Genomic DNA, 20161 nt, shown 5'->3' with positions numbered 1-20161 from the left:
ACTATACGCTACCATACCCATTTTGGTTGTACTTGCGCAGTGATAATAAATAGGATTTAGTTTAGCACTGTGCGCTAGTATACTTATTTTCGTTGCGCACAGTGATAATAAATAGGATTTAGTTAAGCATTGTGCACTACTATACACATTTTAGTTGCACTTGAGCACAGTAATAATAAATAGGATTTAGTTTAGCACTGTGCGCTACTATACCCATTTGGTTGCACTCGCGCACAGTGATAATAAATAGGATTCAGTTTAGCACTGTGCGCTACTATACCCATTTTAGTTGCACTCGCGCACAGTGATAATACATAGGATTTAGTTTAGCATTGTGCGCTACCATACTCATTTAGGTTGTACTTGAGCACAGTGATAATAAATAGGATTTAGTTTAGTACTGTGGGCTACTGTTGCACTCGTGCACAGTGACATTAAATAGGATTTAGTTTATCACTGTGCGCTACTATACCCATTTTGGTTGCACTCGCGCACAGAACATTAATTCTAAACCGCCCGGTGATATACTGAAAAAATTAATTAATTTGAAGCGATAAGGATCTGTGAGACCACTGGGCTTTCATGGTATTGTTCAGGATAGCGACTCTTTAAAACACTCGGGGTGTTACGGCGGAACAGTACTAGTCCCTCAATTGTACGCACGCGCACCAGAGATCAAATTGATACGCCCTCATCTTTCAGTATTTTAAATTATTTAATTAAATTTCCAACGGTTTTTAAAATAATATTTATTATAGTGTATATGTCAATCAATTGTGTTGCGTAGCACTGTGTAAATTATATATAAATCATACTGTCAAATTATAGAAACAGTGCTCATATTCGGAACATGATCTTATAATCGCGTCGAGCATAGCTCATCGGCGAAAGTTGGAATGTATTCCGACTAGTTTGTTGTGTGAGAGAATGTATTTGGTGGATGAATATATACATATAGATTACTGTTATATAAATATAATTGTTATTATGATCCTCTTCATTTATTGTTGCGGGAATGTCCTTATCTCGCTGGTTTATAGTGTTATAATTGATTGAGCTACAAACAATTACCAGAAATTTAAATAATATTAAAAAGATACTGATTATATATTCAAAATAATGTGAACATCTGGTTATTCAATGAAATATTGCATTGAGCTGCACACTATTCAAACAAATCATCTCATTTATCCAGTGCCCTAAAATGAAATATGCAATTCAACATTTCGAGATTTCTAATTCTATTCTAGTAACCAGGAAGTTTCAAATGTTTAGAAGTATGTGTATTATTAAACCCTAGAAGTCGGACGAAATTATTTTAGATTACTAATGTATTAAGTTTGCAATACAGTACATTATATCCCTTCCACATTACTCTAAGCATTGGTTTAACGATACCAAATGATAATCAGAATTCTCAACTAGATAATCCAGCAAAAACACAAGATTCATGTAAGTATCAGGAAGGTCTGTATCTAGACAAAGTATTCCACCATCAGAAGTTTGTAACTTTTCTGAAATTATTCTCAGGGCCTTTGGTATACGTGCAACATCTCGGTGTCGGTAGTAATTCTCAACAGTCAGTAATGGTTCTGTAAAATACGGTATAAAAACATTCTTGGTAATACAAATAATAATACTATAATCTTGTTTTGCTGTTCATTGTGTCCCATGATGACTATAGGTGGGTATATCTGTGTGTTTCAGCCGAACATGCAGAAGTATTTTCTTTCTTGTGCGGAAGGATCGTGAACAGTGTGCACAAAGATGGTCAAAATTGCCAGTGTTGGTCTTGACAAATAAAAAACCATAGAAAGAATTTCTTATTGAAACATTCGCCTTCGCATCGATTTTAATTACCCTTACGAAAAATTATACCCATGGTAGCTATATACTGTACTACCAATTGTGTATGTCTTTCTTTTGTCTGTGCATTACGTCTGTGAGTAGGCCCTATGGTGGAGTACGCCTTACCTGATTGAGGCGGAAAGTTAACAGAAGGTTTAATAATACGGAATCCTCTGTTCTTTAGCTGTTCCTTAACTGAACCACCGTCTTCATCAGGTGAATAAAACATCGGTTTTAAATTAAGTTCTTGAAGACGCATTTCAGAACTAACTACAGCTTCTCTGATCCAATTTGGCGACATCTTTTCAAAATGTCCAGCTGGATATGGATGATTTCCACGAAGACCAATAGTGTAGTCCTTTGCCCAAGCTTTGACTAGTTCCGGCCATTCTTCAGCAAACTCACTGAACACAAACACAGTGACTGGTATTTCTATCTTATAAGACTTCAGTGTAGTTAATACTCTTAATGCCTGTTTCTTACTCATACCAACGTTCACTGTAATGGCTAGATTCTTGTCACCAGAGCATTTATTGTATACTTGTCCCGCTTCACCTGGAGCTGAATCTGGTATCTATAATGAGTATTATGTACCGGTAATCAATCAGATAATTGATTGCAGTTAATCAGTGGATAGATGTCATCGAATAGTCGGACTTATTAAGTAAACTAGGTAGGTAGAGTTAGTAAAGTTAATCACATACTCAGTCACATCATCATCCAGACAGAAATCACATAATTTCCATAACGATTGAGTCAGTGAAGTCAATCAGTCTCCTTGTTCATCAGAAAATCAGTCAACGGGTCAGTCAGTAAATTATTCATCATGACAATAATCAGTCGCTTCATAAAAGTACATTAGTGAGTAAAAATGTAGTCAACAGGTCAGACAATAAGTCAACTCAGTCAGTCAGCAATCAAGTAAGTTTCGTAACAATTGAATCAGTGAACAAGTTAACCGGTCTCCTCGTTCGTCACAAAATCAGTCAGTAGGTCAGTCAGGCAACATCGAAATCTTTCATCATGTCAATCAGTTGCTTCATAAAGTAAAATTGAGTAGGCCTAAACATGTAGTCAGTGGATCAGTCAATGAGTCAACTCTGTCAGTTACCAGTCAAATGAGTTCCGTAAAGGTTGAGCCAGTGAACAAGTTAATCAGTCTCCTCGTTCGTTACAAAGTCAGTCAGTAGGTCACTCAGGCAACATCGAAATCTTTCATCATGTCATTGCTTCATAAAGTAATAGTGAGTAGGCCTAAACATATAGTCAGTGGATCAGTTAATGAGTCAAATTAGTCAGTCAGCAATCAAGTTTACCATGAATACTTGCCTGTATTGTGTGAATGACATTGAAGTCTTCATATATTCTGTATTGACCTGCCCAATCTAACATTTTCCTCCCTTTAGTTTCAACGTCCTTGATTATTTGGGACGTCATAGAACGAGAGAGACCCACCGGCTGGCGCTGATGATATTCGCCATAATATCTGGAAACGGAATAGGATAACTGTTTTACAAAAGTTACATTAATGAAAGTTTAAATCACATATCCAGTTGGATATATCGTCTATATCGTATTTAGGGTTTAAACAACAGCAATAAACTGACACACTAATTAGACAGAAATGCAGCCTTTGTTGCAGTACCGTGAAGCTAGGTTTTATATTTAAAATAGACCCTGATATAGGGGTTTCTTGCATTTTAAACATTGCTTTTTAGAAATATTTGTATGGAAATTTGTATAGCGTCATTCAAACAATTTGGCGCTGTGGCTGTTACACTTGTTTTTTTTTTTAAATTCACATAACATCGGGTGGCTTTTTTTTATTTTTATAATTTATCGTGCTTATAAACTAAGTCTCATTTGAGGCTTAGGGAGTGAAGTTAAAGGAGTCGTGAGTTAGAAATATGGCACTAGGTCAGGATTTAAACCAGGACCATGAGATTGAAAGGCAAGCACGTTTTCAACCAAACTACAGCTCCACTACTTGCTCCCTAAGTGCTGCCACGACAGTAGAGTATGTGTGAACCATTACACCGGTGAATGTTTAAATTCTTTTAAAAGGCTTGAACTTCACTTCTCTGTTCTGACAATAAAGGCACTATGAACATCGTTTGATGTCCCACAAGATAATGTAGCTGTATATTTTGTAAAGAGAAGTTGGTATGGATAGAACGTAAAATAGAAGGTAAAGATAGTCTACATAGAAAACTTCAAGATCTTTTGTTGGCAAATTTACCAACTGGTCTACATTAGCACACTTTCAAAGCTACCTTTGTTTTGTATAGAAACAATTTCCAATTACTATAAGGCTAATTAATTAATGCTATGCTTAACGGTGAATTATTATCGTTAATGCTATCTAAACAACATGGATTTCACAGAACTAGGAGTCCTTAAAAGTGAAAAAAATTTGTAAATCACAACATTTTATGAAGAGGGTTTAAATATATATAACAATATATAAATGTATTATAGAATTTTCGGTTATTAAATTTCGTACTTATCAATCCATGCAAATGTTCCGTCATTTAGCATTTTCTCAAGGATAAGGAATTCAGCGCCCTCGACGTCTAATTTTAAAATAACGTAGTCTTCCTTTCTCGTATTTTCCTGAATCCATTTTGACAAGTCTACAATTGGTATTTGCTTACGATGAGACAAATGTCTTGGTCCTCCAGTTTTGTCATCTTCTAGTTCATTTTTATCAACATAGAGAGATCCCCCTCCCCATTGGACGCCTCTTCCGTTGTTTTTGTCTTTATCTGGAGACCATGCCGACTCCATAAATGCGGTCATATTTCCTAGAGAGAATTTTAAACTTTCAATCGGTTTACAGATAAAAATAAATTAAAGACAATGGATTTAGTATACATGGAAATATAACGTACCAATTTACACAAACGAGCGGTAACGGGTACATAGGCGGGAAACTAGCGTGTATCTTCCCGCGTTAGAATCTGTATCTATTATCCTAGTGTTAACCGCTGGTCCGCTCCGCGACATGGTCATAAAATGTTCAAATTTTTTCCGTATACCATTTACCGCTTACCGTTACCGCTCGTCTGTGTAAATTGGCCTTTAAAGAGTACATCCAAGAATGATTATTTATAGTCATTGTGTAATTACCATATTCTGAAGCTACTCCAACAGGACAATGCAGATAGTGTTTTTCGTATGGACTGAAATATGGTGCAAGGCGTTCATCGATTTCAAACGAATGTATAATGAACTCTTTGCCATCAGGATATGTCTCCCTAAATAACTCCACCGTGGATGCCATGTTTCCTCCGCAGTCCAGCAAGATTTTCCTGGGCCCAATATCGCTTGATTTTGAATAATCTTTATCGGGAACATCACCCCTTAAAAAATAATACATTATTTATCAATGTTCCCAGACGTTCTTAGCATAGAAATAATTGTCCAGTCTATAGAGCAACTATTTTCATTCACTTATACTAATCTACTTAATTTTTATATTTTACTTGTTCTATAGTTTACCTTTTATTTATTACGTTTTTTCCCATTTTTTAACAATACTAAAGGTTTATGAGTTGAATGGGAACAAAAACAGTTAAATCCTTATTCTCTCTCCAATCAACGAAAAACTTAAAAACACAACCCCATCTGCTCCTATCTTGAATAAGTTGCTCAATACTATTCAGAATTGTGTGGAATAGCATTATTATTGAATGGCAAATATTTTCTAATGCATTGTCCTTTGTTTTTTAGTTTTATTTAGTAGACCTAACAGTTATAATGTATTAATAATAATTAAATCTAAAATCTAACACAATTATTCTGGATATTTTATGATTACTTTGCTTTTTTTCCAAATCAATTAGGAGGCATAGCAAGAATAGTTAATTATAAACGGGCAAACTCATTATTGTTATTGTGTAAATTGCTGAGTAGAAGCAGACATATTTAGATTGCCTTTGAAACGATACAAGTCTATTGTATTTTTTTGTCCTGTTTGGGTTCGTGCCACCTCTATTATACTCTATTATAAATATTATATTTACTAGACTATGGTTTTAGCCCAGTTTCACCCGGTAATGTGCCTCTACTTAACAGTGTTAAAGAATAAAATAACGTCTAACATATTTTAGTTATTGCAAAACAAAAAATACTTTACCCATGCCACCATCCAAAAGATGACATGCTTACAGGCCTCTGTCTTTTTTCTTGTAAAACTGCATTACTTGTAAAATCACGATGAAAAAGAGATGTTAAAGCAATTCCAACAGTAAAAGATAACATACATTTACTTATAGTTTTCATTGAACGAATTCCGCTTATTGTCATCGTCGACCAGTTTAATTGAAATAATACTATAAAAACTGTTGAAACAACCTTCATATTACTATTAGCCTAATGCTGCTAACAAAATTAATTATGTATATTTAATCGGGGCAGTAAGTTAATAGATTAATTTATATGTGAACCAACGAAGCCATGACAGCTTTCAGCATCATACACAGTTTAGGATAAAAAGCTATTATATATTATCTGGTTCAAATGTCCACCTAAATTAATTTTTTTTAGTAGTAAAACAAAAAATTTAAAGATATATTGTCCCCCTAAAAAAATTTTTTTATTTTTTTGTTGAATATGTTATTTTAATGTCACATAATAGTTATTCACTCTCACAAAAAATTGGGTCTGAAACAATTTATTTACCTGAGAAAAATGTAATTTAAAGCAAAAAATGGTCAAATTGTCTGGAAGACAATGAGTTTTTGGGTAATTTAACTGTTTATTTTGTCTTTTTATAGGTGAAATAATTTTTTCCCCCGTTTTTTTTCTTATGGAAGTGAACAACTTCATTAAAACTGCAAAATGGCCTATTCAAAGTCCGATTTTAAAAATCTTTATTTTTCATGATTTTGGGGGACAATACATCTTTAAAAAGACGTTTTTGAAAAAAAGAACCTCCACAATATTATCACCATTTATAATGGCTTTAAAATATAGGCTAGACCTATAAAGAACTTTGTCCTACGACACAAAAAATATTGCGTAATAAAAAATATGATCACATCCATAGGCCTAAATAAACTTAATTAATGATTTACATTATTTGTTGATTGAAGAAGAAGCAGGTTTTAAGTTTTATGGTTTAAAAATACAACAATTAATTAAGACCTAGCTGTTGGAATACCGTTGAAGAGGATTTTATTAACCCCTTTTACAAGTAAATAATTATCACCCATGGGAGAGGCATGTTTAAATTCGTTGTTTATAACCTTTTAATTTAAAGTTGTTATCTAAGTAATGATTGTAATATTTTTAAAGAAAAAAATGAAATTGTGTTATTGGTTGTTGTTTATCCCAATTTTATTTTGTCGTCGCCAGAGAGAGAGAGAGGGCGTGTTCACATCCGTCATTTGCAGCACTAGCGCATGCGCTGCGTGGGTTGTCAAGTTTATTTTTAGAGAGAAGAAGTGAACATCGTGATAAAATACGAATACAAAATTAATCAAATTTCTTTTATTTTAGTGGCGATTAAATTATTATTTATGACTTCTAGTGCTTTGAATAACAAATATGACTCTGTTGAGTTCCCATTTTGTGATGAGGTCACAAAATATGAAAAACTTACCAAAATTGGTCAAGGAACATTTGGGTAAGTAAGAAGTCAATCCGCCGACGCGGCGACCTGTGTATCGTGCCGTGGGCTTGACTGAGGAGAGAGGGACAATACTTAGTAGGCCTAGGCCTATATGCCTAGACAGTTAGACTTGGGCATAAGACCGTTTCGGCCACAGACTAATTTAGTTTAGGTAATCTTGGGCTGATTGCCTGTAGTAGGCCTAGCTAGGAGATAGAGTCAAAATCAAATGCAAACTAGGCCTAGATTTGAACTCGTCACTTTGACGAGTTAGTTATCCGCACGACAAACGCCACGCGCACGTCATATGTTGGAATTTTGCACATGGAAAAAGATTATGGCATTATGACCTGAACTGAAGAATATCATATGCTGTTAGTGCTGAATTCTGTCAATTTTGTGTCATATAGTATATACAGTGCAAACGGTATAATCTGTATACATGTTACATACTGTCAGTGTAGAATAGGTGAAATTACGGGACCCCCCGTTTATTCTTATTTTTAACATGGCGACGGTATCAAAATGAAACACTAAGATAGCAATTTCGGAAGTACATTATCTCAGCAACAACATGTTAACGTGTAGAAGAAATTTGAATACGTAAAATGTAGATGCGCGCTCTTTTAATTGTGATGAACTATGAGTCTATGACGCAAAAGATGAAAATATGACTTTTTTTATTCAACTGGCCATATAATGACGTCACAACGTCGGATTGGAAAAATGTTCACATGAATTCGTATCTACAATCCAATAGCTTCCAGAAAATGTTTTAATCATGATTATAGCTTTTTATTCTGACGAGCTATAACAGATTGAAAGTTACTTTAAAGAAAAAAATAAGTGACACACGTTATTTAAATTTTTTCAACATGATGACGTCATAAAATTAAAATATTTTTAACTCATACGAAAGATAGTTCATTTACCTACAAAATATCAAAATCGGGATGAAAATGGAAAACGGATAAGTGAAGATGCACTCAATTAAATGTGATACGCTAAGACGAAAGATACAAAAATCCTATATTTTATATTCGCGTGGCCACACGATGACGTCACAATGTCCGGTTAGCCATATTAATGCATGATCCAATATCTACAACTCATCAACTTCCAGAATACGTAATAAAAATAACTTTTACCGTTTAGTTTAGAAACTACGACTGTTTAAAAAAAGGTATAATTTTGACAAATTTCTGAACTTTTTCATCAAAAACGCACGTAAGTTATTCAATTCAATTCGTGCCCGTATGACGTAATTTTAAGTCAAAAATGTTTAAAAGTTGGTAAAATTACTAGAAAAGGCTGAAAAAACATAAATCACGCGAAAACAATTTCTTTTCAACGCTATGTGCGCACCGCGCGCGCAAAAATATGCGTGCACGTAGGAATTTTTTACATGCTTAAAATGACATGAAACGCGTAGAAAGTTGATTAGAAATTGATTTTTCGCATTTTGAAATTTTACACGCGCGTGCGCGCGTAACTTTGTGTGAAACATGCCATTTTTTTGCCACAGTCAGTTAGCGCAAGATATAAATTAAACTTTTACTAAGTTTCAATTTAAAATGTTATATGGTTTTCAATTTATTTTAAATACGCGAAATTCGTTAAAACGCGCGTAAGTCATGTTGCGCAACTCTGACGTAATTCAAAAATAAAAAAGCACAACTTCACGTGAATGCCCACATGTTGACAAAGTTATAAAATGTTAACTTTACAAGTTTTAGAGATACGCTCTGCACAAAAATGACAGAAAGAAAGAATAATACAGAAAAACTAGATTTGTACTCGTCACTTTGACGAGTTCGGGTTATCCGCGCAAATGCAACATGCACATACTTTAAACTACAGTATATGAACTTCGACAATTATTATGCCATCCTATGACATGAATTAAGAATGTTTACAGTGCTGAATTGTACCTATTTTGTAGCATACTGTACAGCATATTACAGTGTTTACAGAATACACTGTATGTTATATACAGAGTAGCATAGACGAAATTACGAGACCCATCTTTTAAATCCAATTATTAACACGATGACGTCATCAAATTGGCATATAAAGATAACAATTTTAGAAGATAATTATCTAAATACAGTAATTACATTAAAACAAATTTGAAGAATTTTGGGCACGTAAAAGTGAGATGCGCTCTATTTAATGTGATGAGTAATAACGAAAGAGTAAAAAATCCTATATTTTACATTCGTGTGGCCATACGATGACATCATAACATCCGAGGGGTAAAGATCCTGCATGAATTCATATCTACAACATATCTGCTTACATATTAAATTAAAAAAATGGGGGTCATGGATGATCCTGAGGAGCTATAATAGATTAAAAAATAGGCATAATTTTGACAATATTGTGTAACTTTTTCAACTAAAACGCGCGCAAATGGTATAAATCAACGTGTTCGTATGACGTCATTTTAATTTGAAATGATGTCAATCTTTTTTAAAATGACTAGGAAAGGCTGGAAAATTACAATTCAAGAGAAAAAAACATGATTTTCGTACTACGTGCGCACCATACGCGTACATTTTTTTGCGCGCGCGGGAATTTTTGACATGCTCAAAATGTCATGATCAGTGTAGAAAGTTGATTAGAAATTAATTTTGCGCATTTTGAAACTTTAAATGCGCGTGCGCGCGTAACTTCTTGTAAAACATGCCATTTTTAATCCATAGAAAATTGACCCATGATATGAATTATAATTTTATTAAGTTTCATGAAACAATATTTGTTGGTTCTAAAGTTATGATCAGTTATAGAAATTCATAAAATCGCGCCTAACTTACGCAACGCGGATCTGACATCGTCCAATAGCTTGGCTGCACATCTATACTTCCATGTCAATCTTTTTACCAAGTTATACAAAGTTATGTTTACAAGCAATAGAGATATGCTGGTCACAAAAATCCGGGAAAGAAAGAAGAATAACAAAGAAGATGAAAAAAAAAGATATTTACAATCACATGGGTTATCTTGCAACTAAGTTGCGGATAACCAAAAAAAAAGATGAAACAGGACAGTTCCAAGGAGTTATCCGCTGAATGCGGATAACTAATAATGTACTGTCTGTAGGCCTAGGGCCTAGGAGGCTAGGCCTAATAAAATAAGGCCTAACTAGTAGGTAGGCCTGGCTAGAAGCCCTAGTAGTAGGCTATATTATTCGCCATGGTTAGGATTCCGGCACCGGAACTCAACTGCCCAGCGTTAGGGAATCCGACACGCTATTGCGCATGCCCAGACTAGAGCGAGGTAATCGGCGACTCTATACTCTACAGACTAACAGCGATGGATTATTTATTAGCTGCGCCACGGCGAACTAGCCTAGATGCCTACTAACTAATACTAGTAGTAGGCCTACCAGCTAGATGTGACCAGTGGGCCTATTTATTTCGTAATTAAAAAAGTGGTTGCTTCATTCATATTTAAACTTCATATAATTATGAATAATTATAATTACATGACTAGTTTTATGATTTTTCAAGTACAAAATAAAAGATTTCATATAACGCATTATACTGTACATAACATGCAATCGTATACAAGTTGATTTAATTGTTGACAGCAGCCGCCGCGCGGATGTGAAAAAAACAGAACGGGAAGTCGCAACGCTACGCTATTCACTTTCGTACATTTCTTGAAATACGCAAGCGTTATGACACTAGGGCAGGCCTGTGTTTTTCTCCCGTTCCGAACTTCATACTTCCTCTGTCTAATAAAATTACAGCATTACGATTCTTAGATAGATACTGATTCTTATCAATATCATAATAATTATTTTAATGCGTGGCGTAGTCGTATTTTAATTATTAATTCATGTATTGCCTAGGCCAAGTTTCATCCATCGCTCTCTTGCTCGCGCGACGACTAACTAGGCTACAGTAAATAAATAACACTTCGACTCTCGGTGGTGTGGTGTGGTGCGCGGTCTGTGGCACTAGTGCAAGCTAGCTATAATTACTTCGCTCTGGGCATGCGCAATGGCGTGTCGGATTCCCTAACGGTGGGCAGTTGAGTTCCGGTGCCGGAATCCTAACCACAGCGTATATTATTTTTATTTTAATATATAGGCTACTAGGCCTATTAGGCTAGTAGGTCTATAAATTATCAGATGATCGGGTCCATATTCCAACCAAGACAATCGTGTGGACGTTCGGGCCCAACATAATTAAATGATCGGGACTGTTCTAAAAATAAAAGAAAGGCGATCGGGTCCATGGAAATGAATTGAAGTTATAATTGTTCACCATAAAATAAGGTGTTCGTGATACAAATGTAATCAATGAATTATGTAAAAGAATTATAGGCCTAGTATAAAAGAAGTTTTATCAACATTAAAAAAAAATGATTAATCTTTTTCTGTTTGCATTTTCGTGCATGTGGTGTTGTGTGCTGTGTGGATAACTAACTCGTCAAATCTAGTTATTCTTGCTTTTAATACTAACCATTTCGTAAAAAGGCCTGTTTCTGCTAGACAGTATACTTTTGGTAGCAAAAAGAGTAAAATAAAAGCACCTCAATCAAGCCCATGACTGCTGACACAGGAGGCACAGTCAGTTGGTCCCATGTACGATCAATAATTTGGTTAAATACTGTAACAACACAATATTTCATCCAAAGGATACACTTGACTATCGGGCCCAATGTTAAGACGATCGGGCCAACGTATAAGACCTTAAAGAATTTGGTCATTTGTTTACCATTATAAATACTGAAGTAGGCTAGCTGGGACTATTAGTCCCTAGGGTTATTGAATAGTCACCAATTTTAATTTTTTAGCAAGACTACTGTTATTAATTATAGCAAGTTAAAAACTGGGATCTACAGTAACTCCTAAACAATCAATTCATAAACAGCCAGTGCTGTTTAAGCTAGGCCTACAGTAGCCTAGCGGGAGTACTGTAGAGATTATTAATATTGTAGCATTACACAGACTGTATATCATTCATGTGGTTCTCCTATTATTTACTTTTTTTGCAGAGAGGTTTTCAAGGCTAGACACAAAAGAAACAGAAGAGTGGTTGCACTTAAGAAAGTTCTCATGGAGAATGAAAAAGAAGGAGTAAGTAATGATTGGTACTGTAGATCCGTGGGGGTGGGGAGAGAGGAGTGTTAATTATTTTATGGGGGAGGGGCTGAGTGAGATAACACTAAAATATAACATTGTATGACAATCAAAGTTTTGTGATTTGTACATTAATTAAGCGTTTGAAGCAGGAATGCCATAATCCATTAAAAATAATACAGTACTAAGCATTTATAAAGCGTTCTTGTGTCTGAAGCCTTGTCTACACTATCAAGCTTTATGTGACAAAAAAAAAATGTGATGTGTCCATATATGGACATGGATTTATGTCATATCACTACCATATTTAAGCATATCACTACCACATTTAAGCATAACACTACCATATTTGGACACATCACACTTTTTTTGTCAAACTAGTTTGATAGTGTAGACAGAGCTTTACAGCACTAAAAACCAAAAGTCTGTTTGAACTTAGTGGAATCACACTCTATGGTTGTGTTTTTAATATAATTTGTTCAGTGTAGAACAAGTCTATTTGGGAAAAAACCAATTCAACCGTACAGTAGATTGGGTGTACACTATTTCTCCTTGTGTACACTTTGAAAAACCAAGTACATCTTTTGAAATGAGAGGTGATTTTACAGTGTTCTACAATTCTGTCCCCTAAGATAGATGAATTTGTATGGTGTAAACATCCAACCTACCAAATGTTCATACTGTGTGTTATACAAATAATATTTAATATTAATTAATTATATTATTTTTTTTATGTACAATTCTTACAGTTTCCGATTACAGCCTTAAGAGAAATCAAAATCTTGCAACTTCTCCGACACGAAAATGTGGTTCATCTAATTGAGATTTGCCGAACAAAAGGTACATGAAGTCGAATGCAGTAACTTACTAGGCCTATTGCTGTAAAGGAACTAAAGACACCACAAGACAATACAAATTTAAATGTGAAAAAATTGTCATCAATCGTGCAATAAATACTCTCGCTTATGAAAAAAATGAAACACCAAGGCACTCAAATTAATTTAAAATTTCTTTAATGGAAGCTTTTTGAGAATTATTTTGAATATTAAACTTTGGTGAAAGCAAATTTAATTTGCTGTTCATTTGTCTGACTGCTGTGTGTTGCTTTTTTATCAATTACGGTTTTGTACATAAAACAACTAAATGAATTGGAAAGTTCATTCGGTGGTCACTTTTTATTTGCCGGATATACCTAAACTCATTTTGAGTTTCTCACTGAAAGGCAGTATGATTATACTGGTTGTATTCCTAGCTATATGCCTGTATGTTTGTGATAAATAGGCTGGCATAGCTTGTGTTGGAGTACATGCAGTAAGCTATGTATGTATATCAGTACTATTTTTTTTTAAAGCGTTCAAAACCAATTTCTGAATAATTCTGTTGCTACTTCTTTTTTTTTCAGCAACAGCATATAACCGTTTCAAGGGAAGTATCTTCTTAGTGTTTGAGTTCTGCGAACATGATTTAGCTGGGCTACTAAGCAATGCAAATGTCAAGTTCTCGCTGGGTGAGATAAAAGAGGTTGTGAAACAGCTTCTAAACGGACTCTACTATATCCATAGTAACAAAATACTACACAGGGACATGAAAGCAGCTAATATTCTTATAACAAAGGAAGGCAAGTTAAAATTAGCAGACTTTGGTCTTGCTAGGGCTTTTAGCCATGCTAAACCTAGCCAGCCGAACAGGTACACAAATCGAGTTGTCACATTATGGTATCGGCCACCTGAGCTATTATTAGGTGAAAGAAATTATGGTCCACCTATAGATATGTGGGGTGCTGGGTGTATCATGGCTGAAATGTGGACGAGAAGTCCCATAATGCAAGGCAACACAGAGCAACATCAGTTGACCTTAATATCACATTTATGTGGGTCAATTTCGCCAGAAATATGGTCAGGCGTTGACAAACTTGAATTCTTTTCTAAACTCGAACTTCCGAAAGGTCACAAACGAAAAGTGAAAGAACGACTCAAAGCCTATGTGAAAGATCAGATTGCTTTGGACCTGATCGACAAACTGTTGTGGCTTGACCCGTCCAATCGTATTAATAGCGATGATGCCTTGAATCATGATTTCTTTTGGTTAGACCCGCTACCGTGTTCACTGCAAAAGATGTTGTCGTTACATACGCAATCCATGTTCGAGTTCCTTGCTCCACCACGGAGGCGAATCCAACAACAAGCACAGCATTCTGCTGTCCCACCACGAAGGTCGGCGAACTTACCACAGTCACATGATCAAACATTTGACCGAGTGTTTTGAGTCGCCACACTTTGATGGCATGTCTAGTACTGGAAGAACTGAAATGGTATCATTCAACAAGGGAACTACATTAGAAATGTATTATATAGAGGTGGAAAGGATGATAATGTTGTTATTGTTTTCTAAGGATAGTGTACAACAATTGTGCTGTCAGTAAAGCAGGGATTGTTTTATTTACCATAAGTTGGTCGTACCCACCAAATTTAGTGATAATTTTGTCTATGAAACCAACTTACCTCAGTAATAACTGAACAGGCCCATTAATATCCAGTTGTGCTGTGCATTAGTGTGGTCACAATGAGACACACACCATGCACTTTGTATAATTTTTAGCATTTTTGAAACTTAAAACATCCTCAGATACAAACTATTAAATTATTCTAATTAGTTAAACATTATTAATCATGTTATAACATATTAATACACCTTAGACGTCTGTGTTTGTCAATAATAAATTGCACATTCCAAATCATTTTTTATGACAGCGTATAAAATGCTTGTCCAGTATCATAGCATATTCTGTAATACAGGTGTCACATGTGATACAGTTGCAATATGAGATATCCTATCGATGCACGTCATACTACTCTGTATGTGGAGATAAAGTACTGAAAATCGATTTTTTTTTTATACTGTACATACAATGCTACAGTACATAGAAATTCGCAAGTTATAATAATGATCAATCAATATTTGACTTTCATTTTTATGAATTATGTTACTAACTCATATTAAGTATGTTGATGATGATAACTGCAAAATATTAATACAGTAGTTTATTACTCAGTAGTTTGGTAAAGCTAATATTTTTTTATTTTTAACCAAATTATTGCTACAATTTTTGTTTTGCACACACTAATGTAAATCAATGAACTGTATTTCAATTTATAATGTATTATGTCCACTGTACTGTAAATGGGTAATAACCCAAATATTAATATTTATAAAATATACAGTAATTTATTAATCCCATGTATCATTCTGAAGACAATTTTGAAATTAAATTATGCATTATTACAATAAAGAGATGAACAACTTGATAATTTTAATAATTGTTTTTAATAATAATAATTACTGTATCATATGTGTGTATATATTTTTTTTTTAATCATTATTTTTAATTGCACCATGTAATTGTTAAATATATATCTTTAATACAATTTCCAAATTGCTGTAGTATTGTTTTGTACATATTTATTAAGTGAGGCGAGCACGGCAGATTCAACCATGTCATTTATTTTTCTAAAGTTCGATCGTGCCAATAGAAAATGTTACTATCAGACACTCGGTCAACCGTGCTGGTAGACAATAGTAAATTACATGCATGTTTGACCAATAGACAATTCCAATTTATTATTCTCCCTTTATTTTGTATAACATTTAATTTAGACTTTTCAGGTACACCCTAAATGAAACCCTAAAAAGTGCTACATTTGTTTATCACACAAGTAAAACTAATAGAAAATGACCAATGATTGTAAAGATATTAAATTTTGTGAAAATTGTGTAAATATTACAGTATTTATAATCTGTAAAGTAAATGTTTGTAAGACAAATAAATACCAATAAAAATATCCTATTTTAGGTACTGCAGTGGGCCTACTGGTATTGTTGTACATGCATGAACATTTTTGGAAAGTGTCAAATTTACATGTGAAGTGGAAAGCGTTGTCGTGCGAAGCTTGATAACTTTTCCCATGGAAAAATTCATGTGCGAAGCCTTTGCAAGCTCTGAATTCCCTGCAGTGAAAATTGACTGATGCTTAAACGTCTCACATTTGATTTTTACATTGAAATCGTTTGTCGTGTCAAAATTGTGGTTCGATTTGACACTTGACGAGTGTCGATTCGCGTGTAAATTGTTCAGTTTTCACCGGCCATTAACATGATAAGTTGAGTGCAGTGGAGCAGATGTTACAATCCACCAACGTTTTCCATTTAAACGCAACAAAATGATGTTATTGTAAGCAAATAATTTGACCAATCATGATGCAATAACTCATCCAAACTGTCGCTTTGTGATTGGTCAACTCACCTGCAGTGTGCCTACGTTGTGTTTCATCCAAGTGGGAACTATGCTTGACAGTGCTGGCACCAAACGTTGCTCATTTCTAATTGGTCCAGTACACCACGGTTACTCCCTACTCTTCCAAAAAATGCACTGGGTTCCTACAACCATGTGTACACTGGACCTCCATCTTCTGATTCACCAGATTTGTGAAGATATTTTAGCTATGCTTGTGGCACCCCTGCCCTAACCCACTTGACTTGTCTATTGGTTGTAAGCCTGTCTGTGGATGGGCTTAGTCTTCTTGTCGTAAACCTGTTCGTTAAAATGACTATAACGCATTATTATTATAATAAAAGGTTTTGAATGCTCCGCCTTCCAAAAAAATAAACAAATAAACCACCTATCAATTTCAACATTTTAATATCAACAACCAAACATTTTCTTAAATTCAGGTAAAACATTCACTGTACTGTACTTTAATATTTTTTTCTTGACTTTAAATACTTTATTTCAAAATAAAAATAACATTTTACAGATGAGTAGCTATAATATTCTATAAATAAATATGTTGATTTTTTCTATGTTTAAAAAAATCTTTTAACAAAAAACACATTGCTGTAAAATATTGCATAGCAATTTGTGAGTTTTAAATTGAGTACACAATCAACTTTGGCTGTGTTATAACAATACAGTGCATTTATCAATGCATTTCACACCCTAATCAAACCTAAATAAAGTTTTCTTGTAATGTATTAAAAGCAAGGATCTCCTAATTGACAATGGCAATGTTTTCAGTGTTGATACTCAACTCTTTTGAAAGTTTTAAAATAACAAATATCACATTTCTCCATAGTAATATTGCCCTATTCTATTTAATACAATACAATGTGTGAATCTAAAAAAAAATGTTTTATTCTAATATATATTGGTAATAGACTACTTTTTTAGTAAACATCTATATTTCATAAATTAAATAATAATATTAAAGTATAAATTCTAATGTGCCATTGAAAAACATTTTGCTGACTTATAGTATTTGAATCCTTACAGAACAGTATTATGGAATGGTATTATTCAGTACTAGGATTATATTGTAATCGATTGTAATCTATCAGTATTGTAATAAAGATAAAAGACTTGTTTTTTTCCAATTATGACCTTGAAATGCTGGGTCAAAGGACATGATACCATAAGATGGTTTATAATCTATGACATTAGAATACCTGGTCAAAGGATGTGACAATACAATGAGATGGTAAAGGTGGTTAACTTATGAACTATGACCTTAAAATACCCAGTCAAAGGACATGTCAAGACCATGAGTTGGTAAAGGTGGTTATGAACTATGACCTTAAAATACCCGGTCAAAGGACATGTCAAGACCATGAGGTGGCTTCTTTATTTTCTGTTGGTTCTGCTGTTGACGTCTACGATTGAGAGCAGAGAATTCAAACATTGATTGTGTATGCATCGTAAGCATTTTGGCAAAAGAACGTGGCATTGGATCAACCCAGAAGAAATCATGATTGAGGGCATCATCACTGTTGAGACGCTTTGCAGGATCTATTGCTAATAATTTATCGATCAAATCTAACGCAATCTGATCACGAACATATAAATGTAATCTTTCTTTTACTTTGCGTCGGAGATCTGGTTGCAGTTTTATCTTAGAGTAAAATTCTAGTTGTTCAACTTCAGGCCAAACTTCTGGTGTAATAGAGCCACACAAATTAGATATGAGGTTGAGTTGATGTTGTTCCGTGCTTCCTTGCATTATTGGTGTACGTGTCCACATCTCGGCCATAATGCACCCTGCACCCCACAGATCAATGGGTGGTCCGTAATTTCTCTCTCCGAGTAAAAGCTCGGGTGGGCGGTACCAGAGCGTGACAACGCGATTAGTATACCTATTAGGCTGATTCGGCCTGGCGAGGCTGAATGGTCGAGCAAGTCCGAAGTCTGCTAATTTCAAATTTCCTGTCTGAGTGATTAAAATGTTTGCTGTTTTCATGTCACGATGTAGGATTTTATTACTATGTATATAATACATGCCATTCAAAAGCTGCTTCATAACTTCTTTGATCTCAGCCAATGAAAACTTGACTTGAGGGTTGCTAAGTAACCCGGCCAGATCATGGTCGCAGAACTCAAATACGAGGTAGATACTAGTATTGCAATGGTCGTTTGATGTTCCTATAAAAAATATATCAAAAGAAGACAAATTTAATGGGCACAACAAAAGTTGTATTAAAAGTTATAATAATTGGAATACACTGTACCTTTGGCTCTGCATATCTCTATCAAATGCGTAATGTTTTCATGACGTAATTGTTGAAGAATCTTTATCTCTCTTAAAGCTGTGATTGGAAACTGTTGGGAGAAATAAATGATTAAACACATTTACCATATTCAATTGAATAAACGCCCTGGGGCACTTACTGTTCAGGAGGGTTTTTAGGAGCACGTTTATTCAAGAGAGGCGCTTATTCGGGTGAGGCGTTTATTCAAAGCTGGGAGTTTTTATTCAAATAAATTTGATAATAAAATTGCCATACGTGTTATTAGGCTAGACCTATGTACTTTAAATTCATAATAATTAGTTTGATTGAAAATACAACACAAAATATCAATTTATCATTATTACATGCATGGAGCTATAATATTTTATAGCACAATGTCCATAATTATTATTATTAGTCTCACCCCTTCCTTTTCATTGGCCATTAACACTTTTTTTAGTGCTACAATCTTTCTCGACTTTCTGTCTCGTGCTTTGAAAACTTCTCTGAAAGACAAAAATAATGCTAATAAATTATACTAAAGTATGTAGAGTACAGCAGGGCTGAAAAGTAGAAAGAGGGCTAGCACAAGTGAGTATACAGTAGTTGAGATCAAACTATGCAATATACTGTAACCGAGCTAGGCCTAATACCGGTTCTTCTTCCTGGAAATTCCAGTATACCGACTGGGCTGTATGGTGCTGATTTGTGAACGAATTTTCTGCTTACCCAAAAGTTCCTTGGCCAATTTTCAATATTTTTTCGTACTTTTTTACATCATCACAGAATGGAAACTCCAATGCATCAATCTTGCTGGCTGAATTTGAAGCCATTTTCTTTACCAAATTGGTTTAAATTATGTAAAGTTTAAATATAGGTCGTTTTAAAATAAAGAAAATAGATCCAAAAAACAACTTTTTGTGTCTCTCTCAGCACACTTGTGTCACCTATCGACGACGTACTATGTTGTTGTTTTACTTAGTCTTTCAATCCAGATCCTTCAACTTTAGTTTGTTTGATGGTGCTAGAGAGGAGACTATCATACTTCCGAA

At 34.4% G+C, this 20161-nt stretch overlaps 3 protein-coding genes across 6 annotated transcripts in view; 1 reads left to right on the top strand and 2 right to left on the bottom strand.

Moving 5' to 3' along the window:
• The window catches only part of LOC144836907 (cyclin-dependent kinase 9-like), a 400420-nt gene extending 380376 nt beyond the window's left edge, over positions 1-20044 (bottom strand). The window contains exons 1-4 of one of the 3 annotated variants that reach the window (XR_013611406.1): positions 19839-20044; positions 19534-19615; positions 19110-19200; positions 17364-19023 (exon numbers count right to left, since the gene is read on the bottom strand). Coding sequence is in view for 1 of the 3 variants with exons in the window: in XM_078691832.1 (XP_078547958.1) it covers positions 18182-19023; positions 19110-19200; positions 19534-19615; positions 19839-19942 (1119 nt within the window). In the remaining 2 variants the exon portion in view is untranslated. Of the gene's footprint in view, positions 1-17233; positions 19024-19109; positions 19201-19533; positions 19616-19838 lie in introns of those variants that run through there. The other 2 variants (XR_013611407.1, XM_078691832.1) reach the window with 2 other exon arrangements.
• On the bottom strand, positions 1003-5227 carry LOC144838352 (uncharacterized). Its single transcript, XM_078693691.1, has 5 exons — positions 4978-5227; positions 4352-4652; positions 3178-3334; positions 1975-2422; positions 1003-1592 (listed from the first exon to the last, which is right to left on the bottom strand). Exons 1-5 carry the CDS (start codon positions 5225-5227, stop codon positions 1372-1374), a joined length of 1377 nt encoding a protein of 458 aa, XP_078549817.1. The 3' UTR covers positions 1003-1371.
• LOC144836904 (cyclin-dependent kinase 9-like) lies at positions 7276-16383 on the top strand. Of its 2 annotated transcripts, none has more exons than XM_078691828.1 (4): positions 7276-7477; positions 12470-12551; positions 13304-13394; positions 13963-16383. In XM_078691828.1, exons 1-4 carry the CDS (start codon positions 7371-7373, stop codon positions 14817-14819), a joined length of 1137 nt encoding a protein of 378 aa, XP_078547954.1. In that variant the 5' UTR covers positions 7276-7370; the 3' UTR covers positions 14820-16383. The 2 variants fall into 2 exon arrangements, with proteins under 2 accessions (XP_078547954.1, XP_078547953.1); XM_078691827.1 differs by having other exon boundaries at positions 13957-16383.
• Positions 20045-20161: the final 117 nt, after the last annotated feature.

This window comes from Antedon bifida, chromosome 3 (assembly GCF_963402885.1).
Source record: "Antedon bifida chromosome 3, ecAntBifi1.1, whole genome shotgun sequence".
Classification (NCBI taxonomy): Eukaryota; Metazoa; Echinodermata; class Crinoidea; order Comatulida; family Antedonidae; genus Antedon; species Antedon bifida.
The sequence above is the reverse complement of the archived record's forward strand: the minus strand, read 5'-3'. Positions and strand labels throughout refer to the sequence as shown.

Bases quoted from the DNA above. Each gene is read 5' to 3' on its own strand.
- LOC144836904 (XM_078691827.1), top strand. From the start codon at position 7,371: ATGACTTCTAGTGCTTTGAATAACAAATATGACTCTGTTGAGTTCCCA. The intron at 7,478-12,469 runs GTAAGTAAGAAG...CTTTTTTTGCAG, and splicing joins ATTGGTCAAGGAACATTTGG to AGAGGTTTTCAAGGCTAGAC. The intron at 12,552-13,303 runs GTAAGTAATGAT...CAATTCTTACAG, and splicing joins TGGAGAATGAAAAAGAAGGA to TTTCCGATTACAGCCTTAAG.
- LOC144838352 (XM_078693691.1), bottom strand. From the start codon at position 5,227: ATGTATTATTTTTTAAGGGGTGATGTTCCCGATAAAGATTATTCAAAA. The intron at 4,653-4,977 runs GTAATTACACAA...AATTCTCTCTAG, and splicing joins TGGAGTAGCTTCAGAATATG to GAAATATGACCGCATTTATG. The intron at 3,335-4,351 runs GTACGAAATTTA...TTCCGTTTCCAG, and splicing joins ACATTTGCATGGATTGATAA to ATATTATGGCGAATATCATC.